Below are 27,966 nucleotides of genomic sequence, written 5' to 3'. Positions count from 1 at the left end.
CCTGAGAGCATTGCCCCTGCTCTCCTCACAGAAAAGGAGACTCACAAGGTACAGTCCTGGTTCAGCAAGATCAGTCTGGACCAGAACAAAGGGCAGTTACCTGGCTATCAAGGATTAAAAGCTGTCTTCTGGCCCAAGTTTTTTTGGTTGGGTGCTTTTTTTGGTAAGGTGGCCGTTGTTTTGGTTTTTTTTTTTTTTTGTTTTGTTTTAGTTTGGTTTTAGGTGTTTGGGTTTTTTTTAATTATAAACAAACCCAAGGGTTCAAACCTGAGACATAGACAACTCCACACACCCCTTCCCCCCTCCACCCTTCCCCCCCAGAAAAGCAGAAACAAGAGTACATAGGAAGCAGCAAAATATCCAGTGGTGGATCCAGGGCACCCACTTTTATTCTGATCCAATGTAAGCCATTTGTGCAGCTGCTTGGGCACACAATGAAAAGTTGGAACCATTTTCTCCTGTTCCTAAGAAGCAACTGGAAACATGAGTACCACAGCCTTGTCTGGGCCCACAGCCCTGGATCTTCCTTAGGAAATGGAATGCAGGCTGCAGGGCTGGATCAGGGAAGTGTTCAGGCCAAAGCAGGCAGGGCTGTTTGCCATGCACGACCATCACAGCACACAGGAAGCAGCATCTGCAGGCCTGTGTCAGACACCCCTGCTCCTGCCACAGCCTCAGCCGCAGGAGGGGCTGCAGCTGTCTGGAGAGCAAACAGGGCTACATCACCTCCAAGTACTCTAAAGAAATCATCCAGCTCATGTTTTGTAAAAAATTCTGAACTGCAGTCACAACATAAACAGTAGCACGCAGCAAATCAAACTTAAATACATACTGTGTTCAGACTCCAGGTTGGCTTTAATGGCAGACTGTCTTCAAGTACAGCAAGTATTTCTGCTCTGACCACTGCTGCATTTATAGAGAAACTGTTTTCTACTTATCTGTAAGTTAACATAAAACAATTTTTAAAGACCATATGACAGAATCACGTTGGATTATCTAACCTTAGGCAACTGTAGTGGCATTTAGTCAAAAACCACACAGCAGTCTGTCTTGTCTAGAAAGACCTCAACAGGTAAACTGAAGAGCTTATCACTGCTTGACATGGGTCAGCTAGTAACTTCAGATTAAAAAAAACCAAACAGAAAACCAAAACCAAACCAAAACACCCATTTCCCCCTTTAATTTACTCCCTTTTCACTTGTACCTTTAATTACAGGAATAAGTGTTTCTTAGACTGCATCTCCAAAGCATAAGCAATTTTATATCGCCTAACTGGCCTGTAAACTGTTCTGACAAATCCAAACTGAGAATTTACCTTCAAGTAAAAGTTCATGAAATTTCATAAAATCTTTCCTTTACAGAGTCAGAAAATACAATTTCCTACTAGCTGGTACTCGTGTGAAGTACACTTGTAGCCAAAGGGTATAAATTTTACCTCCAACTAAAGAGTTTAAAAAGTCCCTTTTATCTGTAGAATCCAGACCTCAGTGCATCATTTCAAAGCCCTAAAACACCCTTCTCCTCCTTCCCCCCCTTTTCAAATAGGGAAAGTTAAAGTGAGAAAGTAAGCAAAGAACCTTGAAGAAATTGAGAGACTGCAGTAATACAATAAAGAAATTCTCTGACCAAGTTCAAGCAGTTCATTACTCAATGCACATATACTTGCAGCAGTCTGATTTACCTTTACATTATGGATACAGCTAAATGAAGTCCAGTGCAAGAGAGCATTTGAGGTTTCTGTAGTCTTGTGCAGCCCTACCCTAGAGTCAGCACTATAAGTACTAGCTAAAGTTGAAAGTTAAGACTTTTCAAATAAACACTATTAAAAAAGGAGCCAAAGGTTCTGTGACAACATGCAGAATTGGACTAACCCATGCTGCCTCAGGGCACTGCATGCACACGAGCTGGGACAACCTTTCCGTGCACACCCATGCCTAGTGCAGGTTAGCTGGTTGGTGTGAAGAACTGAATCTAAGGTCATGCTCTAAAAACACACCACAAATTGCCTTTTAGCCTTCCAGGAACTTACATGACTTTCACTTCATACAGATTGATCAATCTTAAAATTTTTACTGTTTAACACAAAGCTGAACCAATGGGCTTGAGAAAAGAAAGCTTCTCAAATCAATCACATATACATCTACTTTATAGCTATCTGCCTAGCTCCTCCCAAAGTTAGCCTGAAAAACAGTAAAATCTACACAAAGTTTTATTGCAATCATACAAGGGATACATCACGGGTCAAATACAACAAATACTATGATGCAATTTTACATTTATTAAACTACAGTTCAAAGCACAAATTTACACATTCTAAATACACTAAAACATCTAATGAAGTCACACTGGTCTCCCACTGACATTTGATATATCTGGGCGAAAGACAATAACTTTACAAGACTTTTCTAACAGGAATCCTTAGTATAAAAACTGTGTACTTGTATGTAAACTGTTGAAGAACCCAAGTGATGGGTTTCCATCTCCACTAAGTCATCCATTTTGTTGCATATTTAACGCTCAGGGGTTGAATGAACTTGATTTTTAAATTTGGACGCCATTATCTAACCCTCCCACCCCCCCACTGAATTGTAGCTGTAGCTTGTTTTGCCTGGTCCCCATTTCTATTACTATTTTTTCAAGTTTTGAAGAGAATGAATTGAACAGAAGATTGTTCCATTTCTTCCACATTGGAATGTTGACCAGACAAACTACAGACTTGCAACTGCAGGTCTAAATGAAGCGTTAATGCCTGTTTAAGCTGCAGTGGAAAAGCGTTCTTCCGGGCTCAGCTGAATGCACGAAGGCACAAAGAAGAAGTTCTTCATCAATGTGTCTGAAGCAATTCCAGCATCTTGCATCTCATCCCTGCAGTAGAAAAGGTCAAGAGATGTAGTGGCATGTTTTCAGGTTTAATTTTCCTTCAGAAACCAACCTCCACGCAGCGCTGGAAGCCAGCTGCCCCCGCATGGCTTGGCCCTGGCTCGGCAGAAGGGAGCCCAGCTGTGCCAGTGCCTGGCACACACAGAAATGCTGCCACTCGCCAGGCTGGGAGCACAAGGCCCTGCCTGCCTGGGTGCAGGAATGGGTTACCACACCCTCCATCACCACAGGAGCATCACTGCCCTTCCTGCCTACAATGGTGCCAACACTGCACACAAGCTGTGGACACGTGTATTAGGAAAGCTCAAAGGCTGATGTTAAACAGCTTTTGTTAAACCAGTAAAAGACTTTACAACTGCCACTGAACTCACAGGTGAGATCAGTCAGGTATTCTGCTTTCCTTTGTCAGCCTAAAGTAAAGTAGGCATTTTAGCACAGATCTCAGTTTAGTCTCAGCAGTCAAAAAACAAAGACCAAAAAAAAACTCCACAAACTAAAAAGGCACATTCTTGCACTCAGCATTTTCCTGTATTTGCCACTGAAGGTAATATATAAGTGTACACTCCTGAAGGAAGCAAAAGCAACCTTGCCACTACCAAGATAGTTTTCTTACCAGTCACTGAAAGACATCATGTAGTAAATCAGTGGCCTCTGATAGTCGTTAAAGGTAGACTGTTCACCCAAGGTACCAGAACCCATATTGTCAAAGATCAGCCAATCCCCAACGCTCAGCTCGGGAAGAAGACAGTTTTCCACAATTTGATCAAGCTCATCACAGGATGGACCCCAAAGGCTGCTCGCAAACAGAGGCTCATCTTCCTTGTATTTCTATATGGAAATGATTGAGGCAATTCAGGCTTCAGTTTATTGAATAAGAATTTTCAAATATACAGAAGGTTAATTTAATAAATAATATGCAATTATATATGTATGAAGTGTTAAATATATATTCAGTAGACAAGGATAGAAAGGACTACCTCTGAAGAATATAGAAGCACTCACCTTGTGAACCTCTGGGATAGTATTCAGTTTCTCAGACAATTTACTTGCAAAAGAACCATAAACACCATCATTTATGTAATATGTAAATACTGGTTCATCATCATTCCTGGTTTGCTCCACTGGAAGTAAAAAAAGAAGTTGTCTTGCATGCATGTTTTGTCATAAGTAGTCCTTTTTCAATCTAACTTAATTCAGCTGCTTTCTCCTGACAAGGGGTTTCCATATATACTAGAATAGGAGAATTACAAGCAGAGCAATCTGTATGAGACCAGATCATAAATTCAGTTGTAGCATTAAGTGAGAGGCCTAATAAAATTAATACTTTCAGTAATAACCACTGCTAAGAATATAAATCCAGAGAAGGAGGAAAGTAGTTTGCTTTGTGACATGATTTTTTATGTTCTAATACAGAACCTTCTAACATACCATCTGTGATGCACCCAATATGGTTTAACCTAGTAAGGATACAAGAAGTGCCACATAAAAGTAACAGTGAGACACACAAGATAACATATGGTCAGAATCCAGAAGGCATATTACAGTGCAAGAATTAGGGGGTGCACTAAATATATAAACAAACTAGGCAATCCCAACTAATAGTGGGCAGTTACCTGTACTGAGTCATAAGACAGAAACAAATCCAACCCTTACCTCCAGAAGGAAGAAGTTTATCACACTCAACAGTCTTCTTTGCAATGACATTCACTGCCAGTGTAAATGCAGATGAAACATAATAACATCCAGGCTCTGCAATCACATTAACACCAGATTCCTTAGGAAAGTAGACATCCAGCAATGGCCTGATGACATGATTAACCTAGGAAATTGAAGTCAGAGGTAAGGCCAATGAACTCAGCTTACAGATGTATCACACACACCCTTCCAATCCACAACAAGTCTAGTCAGCACACCAAATACTTACTCTGCCACTCCATTCTCTGAAAAACGCCTTCACCAGAGGTCCACAATTTATTAAAAAAAACGTGTAAGAAAACTGGTCATTCTGCTAAACACTTAAGATTGAGAACCATGAGTCTGAGTACTACAGTCTCTTTTCACAACTGAAGTTCAAGCTGGGCTACACTCAGGACTGCACCAGTAACTTCAATGCCCATCCAGCACATCAGATAATGTAAAATTACATATGAACCCACAAGAATGGGCAAAGGGCCTTTTCATTATCAGTTCTGAATAGTATCATGTTAGAAACAGAATTATTTAATACTGCTGTTCATATCTTAGGACAGATATGTGAAGATTAACAGATATTTTGGACAAGTAACAGAACCATTAGAACTGAGGGAAAAGACCTGATTGCTGTTAGTAACTCCTCACTTTCACTGTGCTCAATTCATGGAGCCTGTGTTTAAGATAACATCACAGTGTAAACTGGGTATCCTGTTCTATATGCCTATTCATACTAAAGATGGCATTTAGGCCAAATCAGAGGCCAGCCAAATCAACACCTTTAGCTTTCAGTTCCAAAGCAAAATACTGGAAATTTTCATCCAGTAGCAACAGGGTTTATGATCTAAAGCATGCTAAAGCACCCAGCCCCAAACCATGCAAGAGTCACCAGCTGGACAACAACAGTCAAGAAAAACCTTGAATTATTACTGCTAGGGATGCTTCAGAGAGCAATTTAATCTCTTAAATGAGCACACTTAAATGAGCATTCACCCAGGATGAACAGGATTAAAAAAGTAGTAATGATCACCTCCAAGAAGGGATTACACTATCCATGATCAAGAAGACAAACCCAACTTGTGAGACCTTGAGTTACAGTCTAACATGGAACTTAACTATGTTTCAGCTATCAATTCAAGCTACAGTTTGAAGGTTAAAACACTTCAATTTCTTTAAAAGTAAGGCTTTCAACTTCTAACACATTGCATACCTCTTCCAGCTGAAGTTCTGAACCTGTGAAGCCCCCACCGATATCCAACATGTTCATCTTAAAGCCAAATTCTTCCTAAAATACATAGGCAGAATGTAAGTACATGAACAACAGTAAATGCAAAAGTATTTTGTTGCTCCTTACTGTGGTTGTTTTCTGCATATTTAAGCTTTTGAAACTATTTAGCTGAGTACATCTAATGAGGGAGTAAGGGCATAGTACAGCTCCATTATATCTAGAAGCAAAGCACTGGGATGTCAATAGAGGCTAGTTACACAATTCTCTGCAAGCCCCACAGCAATACCAACTCCCATCTTGTGGCTTTGTTATATTCAGATTGTATTTGCTGAACAGGTGGTGTATTCTGACAAAAGACAGTTTTAGGATTTCACAAATTTTGTGACAAGACCACTGCAACAAATTTGCACAAAGATCAGCAAGATCCTCAGTTTTACTGCCCCCGTATGTTACCAGCCACAGCTAAGGCACTGCATTAATAAGAGTACAAAGACTTGCAGTCTTCTGTTTAGTCTACAAACTCCTCATACCACAATAAATGCCAGCATACAATTGTTCCATTTCAATGTAACCCAAAAGCATCAGTTGTGTATTTACAGGACTGAGATTTGAATATCAAAAAGCCTTGACCCAAAGGGGGAAACTAATTTAAATAGCATGTAAGGCTACTGCCTGTCAGTGGGACAGTATTCATTACCATAATTAGGACAAAGTTGGTTTTACCTCTACCACACATCACAAAGCAGCATTTAGTCCCTTACTAAAAGTTCAATTTCCAATGATTTCTTTGGAAAGAATGTAGTTGGTTTGTTAATATCATTGGAATAGAATGGCTCCTCTGCTCTAGCAAGTGCATGTGTGTATAGATGTACTTACAGCCATGTCAAACACACACCGAGCATCAGACAGAGCATGAATGTATGTCTGCAGATCCTTGCAAGAGCCTGAAACATGAAATCTGAAAGAAATAAAAACAGTAAATACACTGAACCATGTGGCTTTCAGACCAAGCAAATAATTTCATCATATAAAACAGCAACAGACGCAATTCATTCCCAAGTGTCCCAAAACAAGCTTAAATGATAATATACAGCAACTGTGCAAAGAAGCTCAGACCACCACTGCCTGCTATTTCACTGAATTTGTACTTGAGAATTGTCTTCCTCTTAATCCTAAGAGTGTCCCACAATATTCTCATCTTTGAGATACCACAGATTTACTGAATTTTTCATTCTTCGCTATCAAAGTGGCTGAAAGCTGTTCTTCAGTGGGTGCCAAAGCTGCAGAGAAGTACTGATGCCTACCACAAGCTCCTGAATCCCCTCTCATTCCTTGTTCACGAGATTCAAGTATTGCCATATGCACTTAGTCACTGAGGTGCTAAAACAAGAGCCAGCATTCCCATGGGATTCCTCAAGAGGCATAGGGTCTACTGGTTCTAGACAGACCATACACACACCCAAGCCACAGTGTTCTCTACTGCAGGTCTGCTCCTTTAAGGAATGCCATTCTGAGGCAAAGGTCACTTTTCAAACATACTTGCATGAATTCATACATGGATTTAAAATTTATTTAAATAAAAAATAATGCACAAGAGCATTATACAAGTTGGTTAAGACACTATACGAAGAGGAATGTTTTTTCAGTAGTATCTATTTTTTAAAGACATTTGTAGTTTATGCTTTAGCATCCATTTCAAAAAGATACACAACAAAACATTTGTGGTTTCAATCATTAAAAGCTGGCTTAAAATTTTTTTATTGCCTTGATGATCCATTTATTTGTTTGGTTGCTTTCCTAAAGCAGTTATGAGCATGTGATAGATTTTTAGCTGAAGGTAGCCAGAGCAGACTTGTGCATGCATTTTTCTCAGATACAGTAAAATATCCATCAAGCTTCCAATTAAATTACCACAGATTTGTACAAACTTGGAACTCTAGGGTTCATTCCTACTACCTGCAAGCCAAAAACATATCTGAGTATTTTGTCCTGATATGATCAAAGACTGACCTAGAACCTTAACTCTTACAAAATCTGACCTCATGTTCATCTTGTTCAAACTATCCAACCTATTCCATGCTGCACTAGCACTTCTGTTATGATGTTTATTGCTGGAAAAATACAAATCAAGTTACCACAGAAGTTCAAGAGTACAGTCAGAGAATAGGAGAGGCTTCCAAACTTATTTTTCATGCTGACAGACGGAATTTATGATACTTCATTTCCTATTGTTTTGATGTCTGTAATAGTTACTTTGTTTCATACTAGTTTGTACTTGCAAGCAAAAGCTAATGATTCTAAATCGATATGATATTGTTAGTCTGGGGTTTTTGTTCATTTTTTAAAAACCCTGTAAAATAGTGTCACCAGGGAAAAATTCTTCTCTCTTTACATCTTAAGTACATCATACAAATATCTACTCAGCCAGCAGAGGACAATGAAGTTACTTACTTGACACCAACTATTTGGACTCCCAGCTCCTTAGCACATTCCATAAGGTGCCTACAGTTCTTCAGGGTGGTGCCAAACTTCATATTCATCTCCTCACCAGCAGTAATGTCTTCTGTGGCAATGTGCAGTAAGAGCCTAAGAGAAGGGGAAGATGATTGGGGCAGTTGGTTTACATCATCAGCACATGTGAAGCCTGAAGATTGTCAGAAGTGTGTTGATTATGTTGTCAGTACTCCAGCTCCATCGATGGATGAATCAAGGCAACCTAATAATAACAATCCTGTACAGAGAAAAAACTAGCAATTAGGGGCTAAAACATGGAGCCAACAAGGACAAGGGATTTCGAAAAGCAGCAACTAAGACTCTTGCAGCAGCAAGAGTCTGTTGAGTGCTGTAATAAAAAATAAATGTTACCTTCTAATAAAGCATAGTTCCTCATAAAATCAGTAAGACTAATATGATTTTTCCCATGTCTGTACTCCTCCCCAGCCCAGAGGTTCCCCTTCAGACAGACATGTATCAGATTTAGTTAAACTCAGCATCTAGGCTGAAAGCACACCCTGGCTACATCACATATATCCCCTTCCAGCTGAGCACGTGGACTCGGATGAGGGGGTGGGGTGGTCAGTCCATTCCCTGCCCCTTCTTCCAGAACACTGCAGAGCACAGAGGCAGCAAGTACCATTTCTTACATTCTTATGCAGTGGAACATCTTCCTCTGTCTGGTCAAAGCCTCATTTTGGGTAGGTTTGGCAAACTGCAGTGCTAATGCTGACCTTTCTCTGTGTTAAAGTAACACTTGAGGGGCAAAGGCATGGTCACATCCAAACCTCTAGAGACTTACCCCCAAACCTCCCAAATTCAAACTGCTGTCCACCGAGAAAGTCACACCCCCACGAGATCAAGTAATTAGTCATCCAGTAAACTAAACAGAGGTGGTGTCATGACATACATGCAGACTGGACAGAGCACATTGCAGTTCACCAGGATGGGGAGTATAAATGAGTGGAGGAAGCCCTGCACACAGAGTGAAACAGCTCTTTATAAAGACAGGCGACAAACAGAACTCAGCCTGGCCACTACAGTTGGCCTAACACCTACCATGACTTCTGCAAGTACTTTCCAAATGTTTCATGGTGTGCTTAGCATGCATTTTGTAAAGAGCAAAAAGTCCTAAGTTCTCAAACAGGTTGCCCTGCAATCCTTGTTAATTTATACCATTTTGTCTTAAGAAACTGATGAGCATTTTGTTTCCTACTTCTCACTAGCACAGTTCAAAAAATTTGTAGTCAGACAATATTTTGTGAAGCATTTGGAAAAATGTGCTAACTGTAGCAAAAAATTGTTACATATCAAACTCCTTAAAATGTAATAGAAAAATTCAACTTCATATTATGATTTGTCACCTCATATTAAGATTAGTCAAAACCCGTCCTTAAAGACATTCAACATTAAATTGACAAATTGTTATAGCAGCATTTTAAGTGAAACAAGATATTGTTCAAGCAAAACCCACTAAATCTGACTTGTAGAAATCTAAGAGGTTGTTAGAATCATGGAAATAAATCAACATAAAAACTAACAAAACTGTAAAGCCACCACTGAATAACTGTAAAACACTAATGATTTAGCACTCAGCTTTAGCATTGCCAAGGCTTTTGAATTCACTAAGCATACCGGGGCAGCAGTTTCAGAAAGGTTTACTTATCATACATAATGTTTTCCCACAGAAATTTCTCTCCAGTATGTCAAGCACAGACAGATTTCCATGAGGATGAAGTGCAATCACCAGCAACAGCAATATTAAATCTTGTAGTCTTGAACAAACAAAACCTCTCTCAAATAACACCTCCCCCTCAAAAAAAAACAAAACACCAAAACCAAAAAAAGTCAGTTTTGGGAGAAAACACAATACTTTAATAATGACTGTTCAGAACCAAGGAATTTGTTAAGGATATCAGGAATTCAGTTTCTCCAATGACATTTATGGAAAGCTATATCTTCAATCACTGCAAAGCACTCTAACATTCACTCAGGCTCTGGCTCCATATTTCTTAAAGGCATGGCCCAAAGCTAAAGCATTCATATGTGAGGGATGTGATGTTAAATGACAGGAGTGCCTATCAGTCCAAGAGACCATTATACATTGCCAGCAATAAAGTTGCCATATTTAACAGGCAGATTATCAGCTTTGAGCACTTTTCTACAGAGAGCAACTGAGCTAATAAATTGACTGAAAAAATTTCTCACTGTTTTAATTGTGTAGAAATACCTGTAGGTGTATTTAATAGACCGGCAGAGTGTGCCCAAACCCCAGGTGGGATCCAGTGCACACAGTCATTTGCTGGTAGCTCAGCCCTGACTTCAGCCAGAGCCACTAATATCCAAACAGAACTCCCTGGAAGCTAACACTGAAGCCAAAACAGAGCAAGAGGAAGATGTTATTTGCAGATGATGAAATACTAGACTTCTGAATTTTAATCACTGAAACCTTTACATGAAGATTGCCCTAAAAAAAAAAAAAAAAATCACTTTCTCCCAAAATTTTTCCCAAACCAAGGGCCATTGTATTAGGAAGCCAAAACTCAGTAGAAAAAGATGCAAAAATGCTACTTTCAAAGGAGACAGAAGAAGAACAGATACAAGTGATTTGTACTAAAGAAGCCATGTACTTTGCCTGCAACTCAAACCACCCAGAATACAAGCAAAAAGTTTTCCCCGCATTAAAAGCAAAACCAGGATTTTTACACTTACTTGGCATTTGGATGGTTACGTGAAATTTTCTTCAGCTCAATATCATTGTCACAAGTCATGATGTTTATCCCAGCTTTTGCTGCATACTTGATCTGAGAGGCTTGCTTGCAAGGGTTTGTGTATATGATGTTTTCAGGAGAAATGCCCAGGTCTTGTACCAATGCCATTTCAGACTGAAAAACAGGAGCATACCAGAGTTTGACAAAGTGCACCATCTTTCCTGAATTTTTATTAGATGTGCTCTACTGCCACACTAAAGAGAAAATTATCTACTGCTTCTAGGGCAGAAGTACAGATTTTCAACAGCCAGTTACAAATGAGTTAACAGTTCAAATTTTATTTATAATCATGGCACTTAGCACCAAAGAGATGAATTTAAACCAGCAGACATACAAAAAAAAATAAGGCACACAGGCAAGAAAAACTTACTTTACTGGAACATGCAAAACCAACACCAAGGGTTCCCAGAATTTCGAGTACACCTGGAGTAGAATTGCATTTTACAGGATAAAATGGCCTTATTGGTGCCATCACATTCTGCCATTGCATGTTATTCCTTACAAGCTTTCCAAGATCTCCAACATAAAATGCCTTTTTTCCAGTCTGTAAAAGGAAGAATAGGAAAATAAAATGTCTGAATTTGTAGGTTTGCTGTCAAGACAAACAACCCCAAGTCTTAAAGAACTATGTACCTTTTTTTTTTACCCTGCTCTTAACTTTTAGATTTGACCTTGAATACTGTGTTTCCGCTCACCTAGCAATTTGAACTAGTTTAAAAAAACCAAAGGGAATACCTACCACTTCAGAGATATTATGAATGTTATTGACAATATTCTGAGATTCCTGAATAAAAGATTCTACTTAAATGTCAAATGCTGATTTTATCAAAAAACACAGATTAAGTTACACACTTTTTTCAACTTTTTATTTTCAGAAGTCTGCAGCTATTTATAGGAAGAAGATCCACTGGGATGAAAGCTTCCACAGTCTCAATGTAATTTATATCTTATTATACATGGAATAAAATCTGATGCACTAACATTATTTTAACATCTAATAGCTTGTTTTATTGAAAATTTGTCTGATGGTATTTTAGTTCAGGAAGTCAGGTTTGAGACTGTTCTCCACATCTTGTGAAGAATGAAGTTCAAAAAGAATTTTAAGAATTGGACTTCATGTTAAAGGTGACAGAATCAAGTACATAATCTTTAAGAAAGATGCACAGACTTTCCTGGAACTGTTAAGTTCTGCACATCTGTTACAATATAGTCTTTCTCACTATGAGGTCATGATGCAGGTGTAGTGGATCAAACTGCAAACAGATCATTCCAGATTTGTTCATAATGTGCACTCAGTAAAAGTACTGTAGGTGAATGCCCTACTGTAAATCAATTAAAGACCATCACAAAATATATGACGGATCTGAATCAAGACTGTACATCAAATGTTAATTCTAGCACTTGACTTCTGCAGATATGAAACTCTACATGTCGTGGCTTATTTTATACAAAGTCTTTATTTCTGTTTAAAAAACACAAATAGAAATTCCATCGGGTGGAAGCATACTGACCCCCTGTACGGGTCACCAGCAGGATTGGGATCTGGAGCTTTAGATCCATGGCACAGGCCTCTACCCCTTGAGCTAAAGGAGTAAATGAAAGCAGCAGGAGGCAGCTATCCTCTGTGAGCCAGCCAGTGGTTGGAGACATGACATGTTGCCAGTAGTTTACCTATTTATTTGCTAGACAGAAAAAGAATATTAGGAATCAGGATTTGGGAATCCTACACCTGAGTTCAGAAGGCCATGGAATTTAGCTATTTGCTGTACTATAGTTGACCACTTGCACATGAATATTAGTTCTGATAAACCAAGGGAAAAAGTGAGCAACTCACAGGGATGGCATATGAAGAACATAGATTTGCTTAATGAAACATTTCTAAAGTTTGCTCTTTCTACAACTTTGTCTACAGAACAAAAGCTACATCTTCCTGCCTCCTCTTAAGAAATGAGTGAAGCCTTATTCAAAAAATGACTATTGCATTTGCAGAATTATTCAACTTTCTTTCCAGCTGGCTGCTAAACTTCAGTAGCTTTTACACCAGTTTTTCTTGAAAGATAGCACCTCACAATGTGCTTGTACCAGAGTTTCCAGTGGGGAGAAGGGTAACAGGAAGATGTATGATATTAACCATGATGGCCCACAGAAAATTTAAACATGACTTTAAACAGGCTCAGCATACACGTTTGTCAGAACTCTTCCATATTTTCAAGGAAATAACAAAAAGGTTCTAACTGAATATATCCACTTGCATAATTTCAGGTGCTTGATCTAAATCCCATTGCTAATAAAATCTCTTCAAACAGTGAGATAGGAACCTGTATTTAATTACATCAGCCAGACTACTTTCTTGCTAGTCACACTCAGGGCAGTAAGAGCTGATGCCCAAATTTCCCCAACAGAATTCTGCCCAAAGGAAGAAAACAGCAAAGCAGCAGAATTAGAAGAGGAAACTACTTTATAAATAAGGTGAGTGAGGCTTAGCTGACTGTCTTTGTTGCTGTCAGCTCATCAGCTCTAAAATACTTTGACCTAGTTTGAAGACTTAGGGAACTAAATCAAAATATCTGGAAAGCAAACTTACATGAGTATGTTCATAAATACAGTTGTCAATAACATCTGCAAGAGTTGCTCCTTCATCCAACAGACCAATGGAGTAATTTGCATCCTCAAGAAATCCTTTCATCTCAGCCGTATTCCACAAAGCCGACAGTCATAAACCAAGAAACACAAGGGATGGGCTTCCAAGCCTTATATCCGGGTCCTTAAATTATGCAACAAACTGTAGAAAGAAGACATGTGTCAATGGAAAAAGAGGCACAAAGCATACCATGCTGCTGTTTAAAAATCAGCTTTCTACACCTGATGTCCTACAAACTGACACACCCTCTACAGAGACCAAAGATGTTTTTACTCTGCTCAGCCTGCATTTGTCAGAGATATGGATAGAACAATTCTACTGAAGCCAAGAATAAAACAGAAGCTGGGTACTTTAAATCTGACACTAACTTCCAGAAACAACTGATGCAAGGCTGTTTTTGAGAAGAATTGCAGACTGTATGCACACTAATCTGCACTGAGTTTATGCAAACTATGAAAATACTGCGAGTGCAGCAAAATTGTACAAATGCCTCAGCTCAGTTCTTCTCACGTACCAGCATCTTAAGCAACTGGAAGACTGCCTGTAACAGAACATTACTGAATTTGTTCTAGCAAACTTGTAGCTTATTGATTAAATGTTAGCAGTGATATTTGTGCTAATGTTCTAGTTCTTTTGATGCCAATTTATAACCACTGCATTTACACAATGTATTTATTAGATATTTATTTTGTTGTTATGTTCATAACATTACCTATAACACTTAAAAATGTTAATTGCAATAGAGGTTAATATAAAGAAGCTGCTAGGCTAGAAGTAATTTTAAAAGTGATAATCTCAGCAAGTAGAATTGTCATTAAAATATGGTAACAGTTACAGTCTAACTTTATCTGCATCTTGCTTATCCTCAGATCTTCACTGCAAATTAGCTCAGTAGTTAGTAGTGTATACAGCGTTTTCCAAAAGACAACCTAAATCCAAAGTCCAAACACTGAAAACACTGTTAAATATAGTCTTAGAATGCAGATTGACTATTTAATCTCAAGTAAAAATCAGCAGACAGCAGAAAATTACCAACAGCTGACTATACACCTTCATTTGCTTTACTTGATGAATAAAACAATCTGCAGTTTACATTCCATGAGAGTTGTGGGTCTTGTTTAAAAGCAGCTGATTAGCCTGCATCAACCCACTGACCACATTTTTGCTTCAACTGTCATCTTTATGACTAACACAAGATTGATCAAAAACAGCTAACTAGACTCCTTCCCTAAATGAAGACTTAAGACTTTTTTTAATATCTCAACAGAAGTTGCATAGTACTTGTAAAAAAAAGTGATGGCTGTTTTCTAAAGCCACCTGCACTTAGATTTACAATAGCAGAATTATTTTTCTAATTAAAAGTGTTTATAGAAACCACAAAAATTACAGCTGAAAGCCAAAAAGACTTCATTAGGACTATAAAAATTAAGATAATTTTGGCTTCAAATAATCACAAGGCCATGGTATTAACTCAGTCTCATGTTTCATCCACCACCTCCATACAGTAAAAAAAAAAAACAAACATACAATTTGCAACATCGGTTTGGTAAATGTTGTCAGCCATATGAACAAAGTTACTTCACTGTAGTTTAATACTGCCACAACTAAGCAGCAGTTGCTCCTGCTTGTCATTATTCCAAATAACGGGAAAGGAGCCAGCAGGGTTTTTTATATGCTTTCTGCACAACTCAAACATGCCCCCTATGTTTGTTAGAAGAGGAATTTACTGCCAGGTGAGCTAACTGAGTGGCAGCAAGAATATTCAGTTCTGTTCAGAAGCTGAACGATAAAGACAAGTACACCAGGTAAGAAATAGTTATCTCACACATATATAGTGAGTCCTATGATTATTTAAGGGAATCCTGAAGATCCAAATCACAGAAGAGCAAGATAATTATCACATTGATGTAAGGATTTAATGAGTTATAAAAACAATGACTAGGTGGCAGACTATAATAACCAGAAAAGTCTTCAGTCAGTCATATCTCAGTATGAGACTAATAGCTAAAACGCCTTAAAAAAATACCACCACTGAACAAAAGAAGCTTGTGAACTAAGTTTGCCTTAGAATCAGTCCAACAAAGATGAACACCACAGTCATCTTCATAAAATATTCATGGTTTTCAGAGACAGAGGACCAAAAAGGCCAAGTTATCTTTTTCCCCCCAGAAAGAAATGCTGGCATCAGCTTTTCACTGAAATTTTTTTTAAGGAATTACTGTATATATAAGGGTACTACTTAGCCAGAATTTTAAATTTTGGTTGAGAGTTTTTTTCCCCCCCCCCCATGCTACAAGCCACTTCCTACACTCTAAAGCTTACAGACAGTCAAGAGGCACTTCCACCCCAGATCTCCCCTACTGGAGGGTCTCAGCACACCCACTGGAACCAGTCACAGCCCTGAATGATTTTTAGACTCACCAGACACACACAGCTAATTGCTTGTACCTTGTATTTCAAATTTAGCAGCCCAATGTAACCAACTGCACACTTTTCCTCTGAGACTGTATGTTCATCTGAGTTACAGTGGATTTAAGCCAGTTGTTCAGTAATCTTAAAAGAAGGGCTTTTTTCCCCATAGTTAATGACTGTGGTGTCTATAGCTTTCAGACAGATGGTGTAGAAGAATACTTTCCATCAAAAGCTGCCCCTTTAATTTTGGGGAGACTCGGTTCAAGTAAAGCATGGGGGGAGGATTCTTTACCATCAACTCCCAAAGCCACTGCCAACAAAAAGGAACAATTATCTAGTAAGTTAGTTTTGATGAGGATTATTTCCTAAACAAGATTTGTCTCCTGCTCATTCATCAAAAAGCACCTTATGGTCAGGAGGCAGGTACCAAAAGAAATATATGTTAGCACAAATTCAATGACAAATTGCAACAAACCATAAATAACCTGATATAACCTCTCCCAGCAGGCCAAACAGTGATTGCTTTTTCTAAGCACATCCAAGATGTGGAAGATTTTCCATTTAATAAAATTAATCTAGTAGAAAAAAAAGCTAATGTTTGTTTGACTATTGTCCAATTTCCCCTTTTTGGAATAAATTACATCTCTTCAGTCTTGACAGGAAGAATATTCTACAAAGAAAAAATAAAGTCCTAGAAGCACAGCACCACTACAAGACACTGGCTAGAGAAACAATTCTTTAAGGAGTTAATACCTTACAGTAGGATTTGGGACTCTGCTGTTACCTTATTCTGTCCTGACTGGCTCCCTCCTGAGGGGGGAGGAGAATCAGTGATAAAATTCGCAGAAGGAAATCTAAATGATGGTTTAGGACTTTTTTTGATGTCTGTAAGATGAGTCAGAACTCATTAGAGCACAGAGCTCACTCCTTGCTGGAAATGCTGACTTGCTGCAAGTCATTATTTGACAGACTTGGTGTGGTAACACCCCCCATTTTCACACCTGAAATGTTAGTCTGCACAATGCTCCAGGACATATATTTTAAGTCAAACAAAAGCTGTCAAGTGGTATGAGACTTCTACATAGGCATGTAATTGCCTTCTTTGAAGTAAGCATTACATCCTCAGGCTCTTTAACACAATGGCTTCCCAGATGAAGAACTCTAAGATAAAAGTGTACATATTTAAACACTGCAATTACTGCAGACATCTGGAATAAAAGAAAATTAAAATTCTCTGAACAGAGTCTAAACACATGCTTGTCACATGTAAGCATCCATAACACACAGAATTTTAATTTCTTTTCTTTACATTGTCCAAACTATCTATTGTTTGGCCTAAGAAAAGAACTTAAAAAACCCCAAACACTTATAGGTTTGAGTCTTTCATTAAAAACTTCCTCTGCAAATGAAATGAGCTCCAAATAATGCCTTTCAACCACATCTTATTAAACAGAAGTATTTACAACCTATAACAATTATGCTGATGCAAAAATCAAAAAGGGCTAAAAACAAATTATTCTCTCATTCCTTGCAATACTACTTCTTCAGGGGTAGCAAATCAAAAAAATCATTTTGTCACTGACACCAGCAATTCAGTACAGAATAGGTATACTAGAAAAGTGGATAGATATAGATATATACACACACTCTCTATACGTGAGTCCTCTGCTTTCAATGCAGGGAATACCTACTTATAATGGGAGTATCTTTAAAAAAAAAAATCCAAGACACCATTTCACCAACTTGCATCACTGTAATTCAGTTAACTGAACGCAGCCACTAACCAGCTGATGGAAATGCTGAAACAGGTGTCTTTTTTTGCATTACTCAAGTTACCTCTCACCACAAATCCACTGAAGGCCATAAGCAGGGTACCTGTACAGCTTAGGTCAGTTGCAGCCTACTCTATTCTCCCAGCAGCATTCCACACAAGTGAGCAATGTAGAAAGAACAATTCTGCTGAAGCAAGCAACCGGGATAGACACTGAAAAAACAATGGCCCATCAGCATCTTGTACAGGAACAAAAACCTCCTCCTGCATTCTTCAAGTCTGAATACATTATTCAGACCCAAGAAGCTCACAAAGCTTACAAAAGAATGGTTACTCTTCTGAGTGCACATACACTTCCGTGGTAGCAGACCAGTACTTCTCTTTTACAACAGTGCAAACAGTCACTTCCCTATTCTATCCCCTTACTTGCTCAGCCCGTGTTAGTATCTGGCCTCCCCACTGCCCCTACGACTCCCAACTCCCAGCCCTCCTGCTCCCCAGCTGCCACCAGCTCCATCTAAGTTATGGAGGCTTTCAAAATTAGTGTCCTGGATTGTCAATTAGCAAGTCCAGATAGCTACTGCTTCCACTTGGCCTAGACAGGGCTTGTTAATTCATCAGATTTCCATTGCTGACTCCCATAATTTCTCACCAATCATATGGCCCAATAAATAGAAGAGATTTTTAAAGGAGCAAGACTTCAGGCCACAGTTGCTGGACTGCTCAGGGAGTGAGAGCTTGAAGAGCAGACAGAACTAAACTCCCAAGTCTTCCCCTGCCAGTGTAACACAAGGAAAAAGTGAGATGGAGAAAATGATAAAAGGGAAGTGAGTTTAATGGAAATGTAAGTACACCTTCAGACAGAAGATTTTTATTTTCATTCTCCTGGAACGTTAACATAACATTACAATTATATTTAAAAGCTCACTTGACCTTTTTCCCATTAAATCACATTGCAAGCTGAACAAGACTCAAAATACCAATTAGCTCTCTAACTTATGCATCTTAACTGCATTTGAGGCAATGACCTGTGCTTCAGCACATCAAAACAGGTACTGATTTCCTGGCAAACACCACTGCTACCTACATCACCACTACATTCAATACTGAATTACTTCTATTTGTGTACAGTACATAATTGCTGAACATGTAATAGATCCAACCTCAAAATAAATACACATTATCTGAACATTCAGCTGTAAATAAAACAAATCCAGTGGCATTTCCATTCTAGGACAACTTTTACCTTGTATCATTTGTCACAGCACAGGAGTCTACCAGTTAGAGAAGGAATATCTCAAAGAAGGTACCAGAACAGCCTTCACCTCAAGAGTAAGAACTTCTGTCACAGCCAAAATTCTCTTCAGAACAGTTTTAGAAATTAAGATGCACGTATAGTACCTTAAGATTGTATACTTTATTCACTCCTAACAATTCTTCTGCCTTTCCTAGCTTTTTACTACTTTGCTTTATTCCTGTTCAAGTGCAAAATGTCATGCAAGAGTTCTAGCCACATACAAGAGCAAACCAAAACTTAAACTGAACAGGAGAAGCAATTTTCTCAGCCATTTTGCTTATAAAAACCACACCTTAAACATAACAGTGATATTCAGAAAATTCTCAGTGTTAACTGAATTCACTTGACTAGAGTGAATTCACTTGACTTCAACTATATATGCAGTTAATTCAGTTAAGTTTCAAACAAAACAAAGAACATAACCTCTAGAGATATAGCCAGAAGTCAGGATAAACCAAGCTCATCCTGTACCTCAGCAATTGTGGTATTTTCAAAGACCGAGTTTATCTACATTAAGTACCTTATTAGGATGCATACTAACACATCTGGCATTTGAAGTCTTTGTGGTCTTTAAAAAGTACCTGGCTCAGTAAGATGTACTTAACCATTTGCAAGTTCTACATTAAAAAGCGTTCCATAATTTATAGGTAGTAAGCCAAACAAAAACGCCTTCAGCTAGACAGGAAAAAAGTAATACTGTACAAATACTGTATAAAGTGAGCTTAAATGCATTTGCAATATCTGAGTTGAGACTATTGTTAAAACCCACATAAAACTATTTTAAGTTAACAGAACATGATAACCACATACATTTCAGAGTTTTCTGTGCTCCTTAAGATCAGCTAAGTGCATTCGTTTTCCATTATTGTGGTCTTGTTTTCCTTTAATACCTATTTGCTGCCTCAAAATATAGAGGCATTTATAATTGGTACACATTTTCCATCCAACATTAAATTCCACATTCTACTGTAACCCCACTACAACTATTTGTGGAAATGGATAGTAATTAACAAATAATGGAGACGGGCATTTGGGAAGGCACACCCTTCATGATCAGCCTTAGTTACTGTTTACAATAGCAAACCTTAACTATTTCAGTATAAACTACTCAAACTATACCGTACTCAGCAAGTCACAAGCTGATGTTAACAGTCATGCAATGCAGTCCAATTCCTGACTTCAGAATTATCACTGAGAGACTGAAGTTATAGCATTTTATTTCAGGATTTCTGCAGCCAACACCCCTAATTCAGAAAAGTAGTTTTATTTACCAAGTTTACCCCAGAATTTCATCAGATAATTGTACTGAGAAAAATGTCAGGTGAGTAAAATGTTTTGTTTATCCCCCCTCACCATCCTAAATGGAAGTCCTATGAAATTTTGTTAATCTACATCCAGATCTTGCTTATCAAAAAACAAGTGGTATTTTTGCAAGTGCTTATCCTCCTGCATACGGAGAAAGAGAGACTTACATGGACAAGTTAGGAGATGGAACCCTACTATCATCAGCTAGGTTCCCAAGGTGGCTCAGCGTTGAAGTCGAACTGCTCTCTATAAAGCACTTCTCCTAAGCCCTCTGGATAGTTGTAAACTTGATCAGAGATTTTGCCCTGTAGGGAGAAAAATGCACACAACAATAAATTTCATAGCCAGAACAGAATAAAAGCTTTATCATAAAACATGTAACAAATGCCATAGTAGTGCTTCTAAGGAGACTTGCAATACCTTACCATGAAAGTTCATAATCACATCAAACACCCAGTTTTCAAGAGTTAATATAAACTCTGGGCCAGAACAAGCCAGATGTGCAAAGAACTGCTAAAACACATGAGACTGCTTATTTTACTTATCTTTCACAGTCTGAATGAGAAGATTTTCAAAACTAATGGCAAAGATCTTTACATGATCCTGCTGTAGGGTAGTATGCCTTAACACTGGATTACTCTCCCAGAAATGTTTTTAACCCTGTAACCACTGCATTCTTCCCCTCCCCACTTCCTTTCTATTTTAGAATTCCCTTGCCACGTTCCTTCTCCCTCTGCTGTGAATGAACACGGCATGTGGGTGAAAAAGCTATGTGGGTGAAAAATAGTGCTTTATATAGTGAAACTGAACACCACACAGACAAATCCAGAAATGAGCAAGACAGTAAAAACAAAGAAACTTATGCTTGCCTTCAGGAATGAGGAAACATTTCAGCTGGCCCTTAAAGGCTATTACACACATCACCCAAGCAGTGTTTTAAAGTACAGGAATAGCTTACTCAAGGTAAAGTAATCACACAAAAAGAACAATGAGCATAAAAGCAGTCAAGGAAACATTTATTAGGCCTGTTGAGAAGTTATTCCTCCTAAAAGCAACAATAATTTTCATGGAATTAAATACACTACCAAATTGGTCACATGTAAACCCAACATACAACAAAGTTTCTACAAATTCACTGTGATATATGGCATGACACATAGAATGTACCAATCTATTGTCAAAATGAAGTTTTGCTACTTTCATTATTTAAATAATACTACATGGGCTGACTACAAAAGCCTGACTTCTGGGAATCACCCAACACAAAAGATCATCTTCACAGCCATGTTAGTTAAACTCCTGAAATATACTTTTCCACTTATTCTTGCTATTGGAAAACGAAACCAGTACACTCCATAAAGTACTGCATAACACACAGCAGTAATGCAACTTGAGGGTAACTGTTTCACAGCAACTCCCACAGAGCAATCCCTGCAGCTTTACCACATAAATTAGCATTCACAAGCATGCAACATTAAAAACAAACCTCAATGCTTCGAAATTGAGATATTATGGAATTTTGCCAGCTAGAATTAATGTATATGTATTACATTTAACCTTATCCTTTTCTTTCACTAAAGCAAGAAGTCAGTAACATTTAGTTCTGCACACAACAGTTTCACAAAAGGAAGGTGTTGCCAACATTTAAAATTAACTGGTAGTTACACTACTTCCTACTGCTGTTCTGATTATACTCCAGAATTCATACAAATTTTCCAGTGATAGGAATTAAGTTTACCTTCCTAGCCAAACAAATCATTAAACACAAGTGCTTCTAGGTAGAGCACATGACCTTCAATGCCAAACTTCAAATGCAATGCTTCAGCCAAATATCGCCTGCAATATGATGCCAATAAATATTCTCCCATGTCCCAAGGAGGAAAGTTTACAGTGAAAATTCCTGTGGAGCAGGAATAAAACCCAACAATTTTCTGTAGCAACAGTCAACTTTGAGCTGTGCCGAGTTCTGTCTTTCACAACTTCTCTTAAATGAGAATTACTTATGTAAAGGATCTACACAAACATATACAAAATAGTCTGACTGCTCTTTGTGTGCAGCTTTGCCACTTCTTAAACATTCAGAGGAAAATGGAACAATTTGAGCCTTTCCAATTGCAGTCATTTTAGTCTATTTTAACCAGCAGAAAGGGATTTGCTGTCAAATGGCAGAGCTGGGCTACCACTTTAAGCAGAAGTGTATTAGATGTCCATAACCCATATGGGCAAACCCAGTTTTACACAAATTGCATATGTTATCAACCACAACGAAGCATTCCTTGTTTAAGGGTTTTAAAGTATAAAAGTATTCTTTGCTAAGCATGAGCTTTCAGTTGTGGGAATAATCAGCAAAGTAGCTCTACCTTTTAATATTCAAGTGACACCTATGTGCATGTTTTTATCTCTCATCTGTTGGTACACTCTACCAGCAGGTTCCTGAAGTTAGACTACAGCTCAAGCAACAACAGTCAAAACTCACCTGAGGACCCAAATCGCCCCCCAGCTGTCCACAGCACACAGTTTTGTCTGAATACCAGCATCCCTACAGCAAGCCCTATAAGTACCCAGCAGGGCTGGGCTTTTTCCAGTTCACTGGCCCCCCTTACCTTCCTATGCGTGATGCCAACAGGCATACAAAACCAGGCAACAATCCATTTTCTTAAAAAAAAACTCTAAAATCCACTGCATCTGTTTTTGAGAAGAGACCCTTTAGTGGCTTGAGCTAAAATATCCATTAACCAAACCCTAAAAATCTAGAATTACAATGACCTTGCACATTTACACCAAGTGACAGACTTAAAGGCACCAAAGTTACTCCGGTTCCCAGAAAAACCTAGGTATTTTTGAGTTACAGTAAGTCTCTTCCAGAACAGGGAGAGGACACTGTGGGAAGGGGATCCCTGGGGGGAAGAAGGTCCTGAAGGAAGCACAAGTCCCTGAGGAGTTCTCCATGAACCACACTCCTGCTCCTGTGCTACATCAACAGGATCTAGAGCTGAAATCTACCATTATACCTAAATTAGCATACTACACATTTAAGCCTCGCTTCCAGGAAGAGACAGTCTTAATTCTCCTCCAGAGCACTCTGTCTCCCCTTTAATTTGGAGAGATGGAATCATTTCTAGCAGCACTGCTGCAACCACACACCTGCAGCAGCCTTCTAGGGAGCAGCCCTGAAAGGCAGTAATCCTGCCTCTTGCCTCCAGTAAAACTGTGCCCACAGGAGAAACATTCCCACAGCTGCTCACCACCAAACAACACCATCCCCCTCCCAAAGACCCTCCTTTTTCTGGGGTGTAACAGCCTTCCCCTGGAGCTCAATGCCCAGCAGGAGGGATGGGGGAGAGCAGACCGGGGGTCTTGGCCTAGAAGAGGCAGAGAAGGGAGCTCACCACAGCCAGAGGCACACGGGGAAGGGGCTGCCTTGTCACAGACATCAGCCACAGCAGCAGCAGCATTGTTCACACGGTGACAGGAAGGAAAGAACTAGACTGGACCAGTCCAGACTGGAACAAACCCCTCCTACCATCACCATTATTCACAACCCCCACCTCCCCCCCAGCACCACTGCCTCCCACATTAATCCAAGGAAGAATAATGGGCAAGCGCAGTGTCTTCAGAGACAAAAATCCGGCAGCTGGGGAGGGCAGAAGTAGGGCAGGACTACCCCCCAACCCACTCGCACACAAGAGACCCAGTCACGCATCTGACTAGAAGGCAGGCATTTCTATGCTGTTTTATTGGCCTTCACACCGTGTTTTCATTCAGGGTGGCTATAACCGACTGGGACTACACAATTGTATCCTCGTTAGTCACCGGAGACTGCTGCAGAGATCTGAAACGCAGTGCTTCTCCTGCCTACAGGCACAAGGCAGCCGTGCAGGATTTAGTACTGCAGGAGATGCACTTCAGAAAGGCTCAAAAGGTTTAAGCTCAATTTCTTTCCTCTTCACCACAACCAGGTAACCCCCAGCACACACAGGCATCTTCATGGGCTCAGACTGATGACTGGAAAAAATCTGCAGTGCTGTCCAGTACTCAGACATAACAGCATCCTCTTCAGCCACACCACGATCCTGCGCTTGCACGGTCCCACTTATGCACGCGTGAGCCCGCTCACTCACCATGCCTTCAGCTTCCCTACGCCAGGAACAGACACCTCTACTCATCTCCCACCACTATAACTCTGCTGACCTCCTTCCAAACAGGCAACGGCACTGCAGCCAACATACACACTTCGGATACCCCAACATTTGGTTGCACACACGCATTCAGCTGGCAGCTGAGCAGGAACCAGAATCTCTTCTCCACTCTTTCCAAAAGCGACTAGTACACCAGTGGCCAAAGGGACCACAATACGCTGGCAGAGACAGCCAAGCCAAGAAGGTTGAGCTCAACCAAGAGACCTCCAAAAGGACCAGCGGCACCAAACCTGCTACTGCTGTGCTAAGGGTCTGACCAAGGGGAAGGTAAAGGGTGCACCCGTGAAACGACCAGAGAACTACTCCCCGGGTAAAGGGAGGGGACTGCTAACGGGAGGGAAGGGCTCCCCTTCCACATGCCGGGTGACCCCACGGCCCTTCTGCGTGAAGGCAGTCCCGGAAAGCGTCACTTGTGCAATGCCCTTACGACTCGTGCGTTGCTCTGACAGCCGGCGCTGCCGCCCTGCTCCTCGGCGTGGCCCTTGCTGACCATGCCCGGGGGACAGGTGAGGAGGCCTCGTGCAGGCGCAGCTCAGGTGAGGGGAAAAGTGGAGCATGGCAGCGGGAGCCCGGATGGATAATCACGCTCACAGAAGCACAACATGGCCCCTCAGAAGCAGGCGAGGAGACGCCGCGGCCATGCCACCAGCACTTCTCCTGCCTCTGCCCCTGGCGGGCTGCCCAGCCCTGAAACCTGTCACACACGGCTGCCCCCGGGGGCTCGGGGGAGCTTACAGCGTGTGGGTCACACGTGTAAAGGGACCCTGCCGCACCCGCACCGCAGCCCGTGGTGCCAGCACAGGCTGCTGCCACAGGGCATTGGGCAGCCCCTCGCCCTGCGGGATCCAGGCGAGGACGCCCCTCGGCCCCCGCTCCCAGGCAGGGGCGCCCTGCGAGAGGCAGCAGCGCCCAGTGGGTGCCGGTCTCCAGTCGCGGGCACTGCCCCGGCTGCGAGGGGGAAGACACCGTACAGCCCCCCTCCGCAGGAATCCGCCATGTTAGGGCGGCCGCCGAGCCCCCGCTAGCCGCGAAGCCGGCGGCCCCACCGCCCTTCCGCGTCCCGAGGACTGGGGGAGAAGGGGACCGGCGGCACAGCCGCAGCGTTCACCCCGGTGCCCGGCCTCCGCTCCCGCCCCGTCACCGCTCGCACGCAGGGCTGTCCGCCATGTTAGCGCGGCGGCCGTTGACCCTCCGCCCGCCGCCGCCGACACCCTGCCGGGTGCGGGGGTCCCGCTGCCCGCCCGCTCGGCCCCCGCACTGCGGCCCCGCACCGCCCGGCGCGCCGGGGGACGGGGGGAGCTCCGGCTCTGACTCATTCCGCCGCTCTCCATCTGCCGCTGCCGGTGGCAGCCGGTCTCGCCCCACGCCGCCGGGCGGAGAAAGGGCAGCGGGAGGAACCGGCCCCATTCCCAAACCTCCCCGGCAGTCACCGCCACTGTACGGCCCGCCAGCTGCCCCTCCGCCCTTTCCGGGCACCACGATCACCGCTGCCCGTCCCTCCCTGCACTGCCCCGAGCCCCAGGCCCCGGGCAGAGGGAAGCCCCTAACGCTACCACCCGCCGCCGGTGACCACGGACGCTCCGGCCCGGTTCGGAGCTCGGAGTGGGCGTCGCCACTGCTTCCCTCCCTCACTCCCACCACCTCCCCCACGGGCGGCGAGAGCCCCAGGACTCCCGCTCCGGTACTCACGTGAGATAACGGCCCGAAAGATTTGGTAAATCGTCTTCTCTTTTTAGGCGGAATTTTTAAAGAGGGATGTGGGAACCTACAGCAGAAATACAGGCGGCGGCAGCGGCGCCTTCCAGGGCCATAGGCTGCGGGGGCGGCCGGCGGGGAAAGCGCAGCGCAGCGCTGGGACCAGAGGGCACAGGCGAAGAGAGACAGAGCCGGAGCGGGCCGGGGGCTGCGGCAGCGGCGAGCGGAGACGGGAGCGCGGCCGATGAGCTGCGAGCAAGCGAGCGGAGACACGGGGCGAGAAGAAGGGGCTGCCGCCGGCAGCGCTTTTATAGAGCGGGCGGGTGGGCGGGACCCGGGGCCGCCGTCACCGCACCGGGGGCGGGGTCCGCCGCCTCCCTCCGCCGCGGCGGCCGGGCGCACTGGGCCGGGGGAGCGAGCCGTGTGTCCCCGGCGGGGCTGGCGTGTGACCCCGGCGGGCCGGCCGTCCTGGCTGGTACCGAGAGCGCTGCAGGAGCGGTATGTCTTTGGTTAGCTCCTGACACAAGCCTGGGCAGGGACACCGTCAGCATCCCCGGGCAGGTGGTTACCATACGTGTCTTCACACGGCATCTGGGATCTGTGCTTCTGTCATGGCTTCCACTAACTGAAGACCCATTCTGTGTCACTACGGCTTTGAGCAGGTGGAAAAGGAACCCAGGGTTCAATGTTCAGCCAGAGGCCTCGTTCACCGAGTTAATAACAGCTTGACAGCTCACCCTGATTTCCTGGGCATTGATAAGCTGCTCATAATGCTCACTAGAGGAAACTAATTACACTGCATAGCTGGCAGCCTCAGTCTCCCAGCAATTTCAGGCCTTCAAGAATCCTCTAAGTAAATACGTGAATGGAAGGCATTAGCTGACCCATAGAATTCACACAGAGTTTCACTGAAGCTCTGGGACATCTTCAGCACACCTCAAAGTCTTTAGTTCTTTCTTAACACCCTTATGAGGGAGTGTTGCTCAGCTGCGAGGAGAAAAGAGCCACCCAGAGATGAGATGCCTCAGTTAAAAGTCACAAAACTGTTTCATGGTGGAGCTGTAGATGAACCCTGATCTACCAGCCTGCTCTGCCATGTCAATTTTACTAAACCACACAGGACTGCTTTTAAAAAAATTCATTCCAGCAATCACGATTCTTTCCAGATACTAAAATATGTAGGTATGCAGTTCACTGAAACCCACCAAAAGATATACTTGTTCTTCCACTCAAGACACAATTACTTTCTTTTTAAAAATAAAAAAGGTATGTTAGTGCAGTTTGCGTTTTTTTTCCAAAGCAACTTTGCATTTGTTTAGTTGTATAGCAGAGAGAATTTAGAAAAGGAATTAATAGATACACACCTGTCATGTTTTCAAAAAAGGAATGGGACTGAGGTTCCACAGCACACAAAGATGGAGTTTGTTTACTCTTTTAATCTGTTACCATGTTCTCTTTTGCAAATAATTTTAAATTAGGAGGAAGTGAACTGAGAAATATATGAAGTCTCAATATCATGTCTCCCTTTTTGTGATAAATGCATTAGTAGGTTATAGATGAAGCTAGTAAAAGCAGGTACATTGAT

General features: G+C 41.7%; 1 protein-coding gene across 2 annotated transcripts; it reads right to left on the bottom strand.

The window, feature by feature from the left end:
* Positions 1-394: 394 nt before the first annotated feature.
* Positions 395-26,649, bottom strand: AZIN1 (antizyme inhibitor 1). 2 transcript variants are annotated; one of them, XM_084213444.1, is made up of 12 exons: positions 26,376-26,649; positions 20,655-20,792; positions 13,646-13,843; positions 11,432-11,605; positions 11,003-11,175; positions 8,249-8,383; positions 6,674-6,755; positions 5,780-5,854; positions 4,534-4,699; positions 3,883-4,001; positions 3,494-3,708; positions 397-2,865 (listed from the first exon to the last, which is right to left on the bottom strand). In XM_084213444.1, exons 3-12 carry the CDS (start codon positions 13,745-13,747, stop codon positions 2,754-2,756), a joined length of 1,353 nt encoding a protein of 450 aa, XP_084069570.1. In that variant the 5' UTR covers positions 13,748-13,843; positions 20,655-20,792; positions 26,376-26,649; the 3' UTR covers positions 397-2,753. The 2 variants fall into 2 exon arrangements, with proteins under 2 accessions (XP_084069571.1, XP_084069570.1); XM_084213445.1 differs by lacking the exons at positions 20,655-20,792; positions 26,376-26,649 and adding an exon at positions 12,573-12,743 and having other exon boundaries at positions 395-2,865; positions 13,646-13,780.
* Positions 26,650-27,966: the final 1,317 nt, after the last annotated feature.

Source organism: Fringilla coelebs (assembly GCF_963513975.1).
Source record: "Fringilla coelebs genome assembly, chromosome: 1".
Lineage (NCBI taxonomy): Eukaryota > Metazoa > Chordata > Aves > Passeriformes > Fringillidae > Fringilla > Fringilla coelebs.
Note: the sequence above shows the minus strand (reverse complement) of the source record. Positions and strands in the feature narration are given on the sequence as shown.

Bases quoted from the DNA above. Each gene is read 5' to 3' on its own strand.
- AZIN1 (XM_084213444.1), bottom strand. From the start codon at position 13,747: ATGAAAGGATTTCTTGAGGATGCAAATTACTCCATTGGTCTGTTGGAT. The intron at 11,176-11,431 runs GTAAGTTTTTCT...CCTGTTTTTCAG, and splicing joins GTTTTGCATGTTCCAGTAAA to TCTGAAATGGCATTGGTACA. The intron at 4,002-4,533 runs GTAAGGGTTGGA...TTTTACTTCCAG, and splicing joins TAAACTTCTTCCTTCTGGAG to TGGAGCAAACCAGGAATGAT.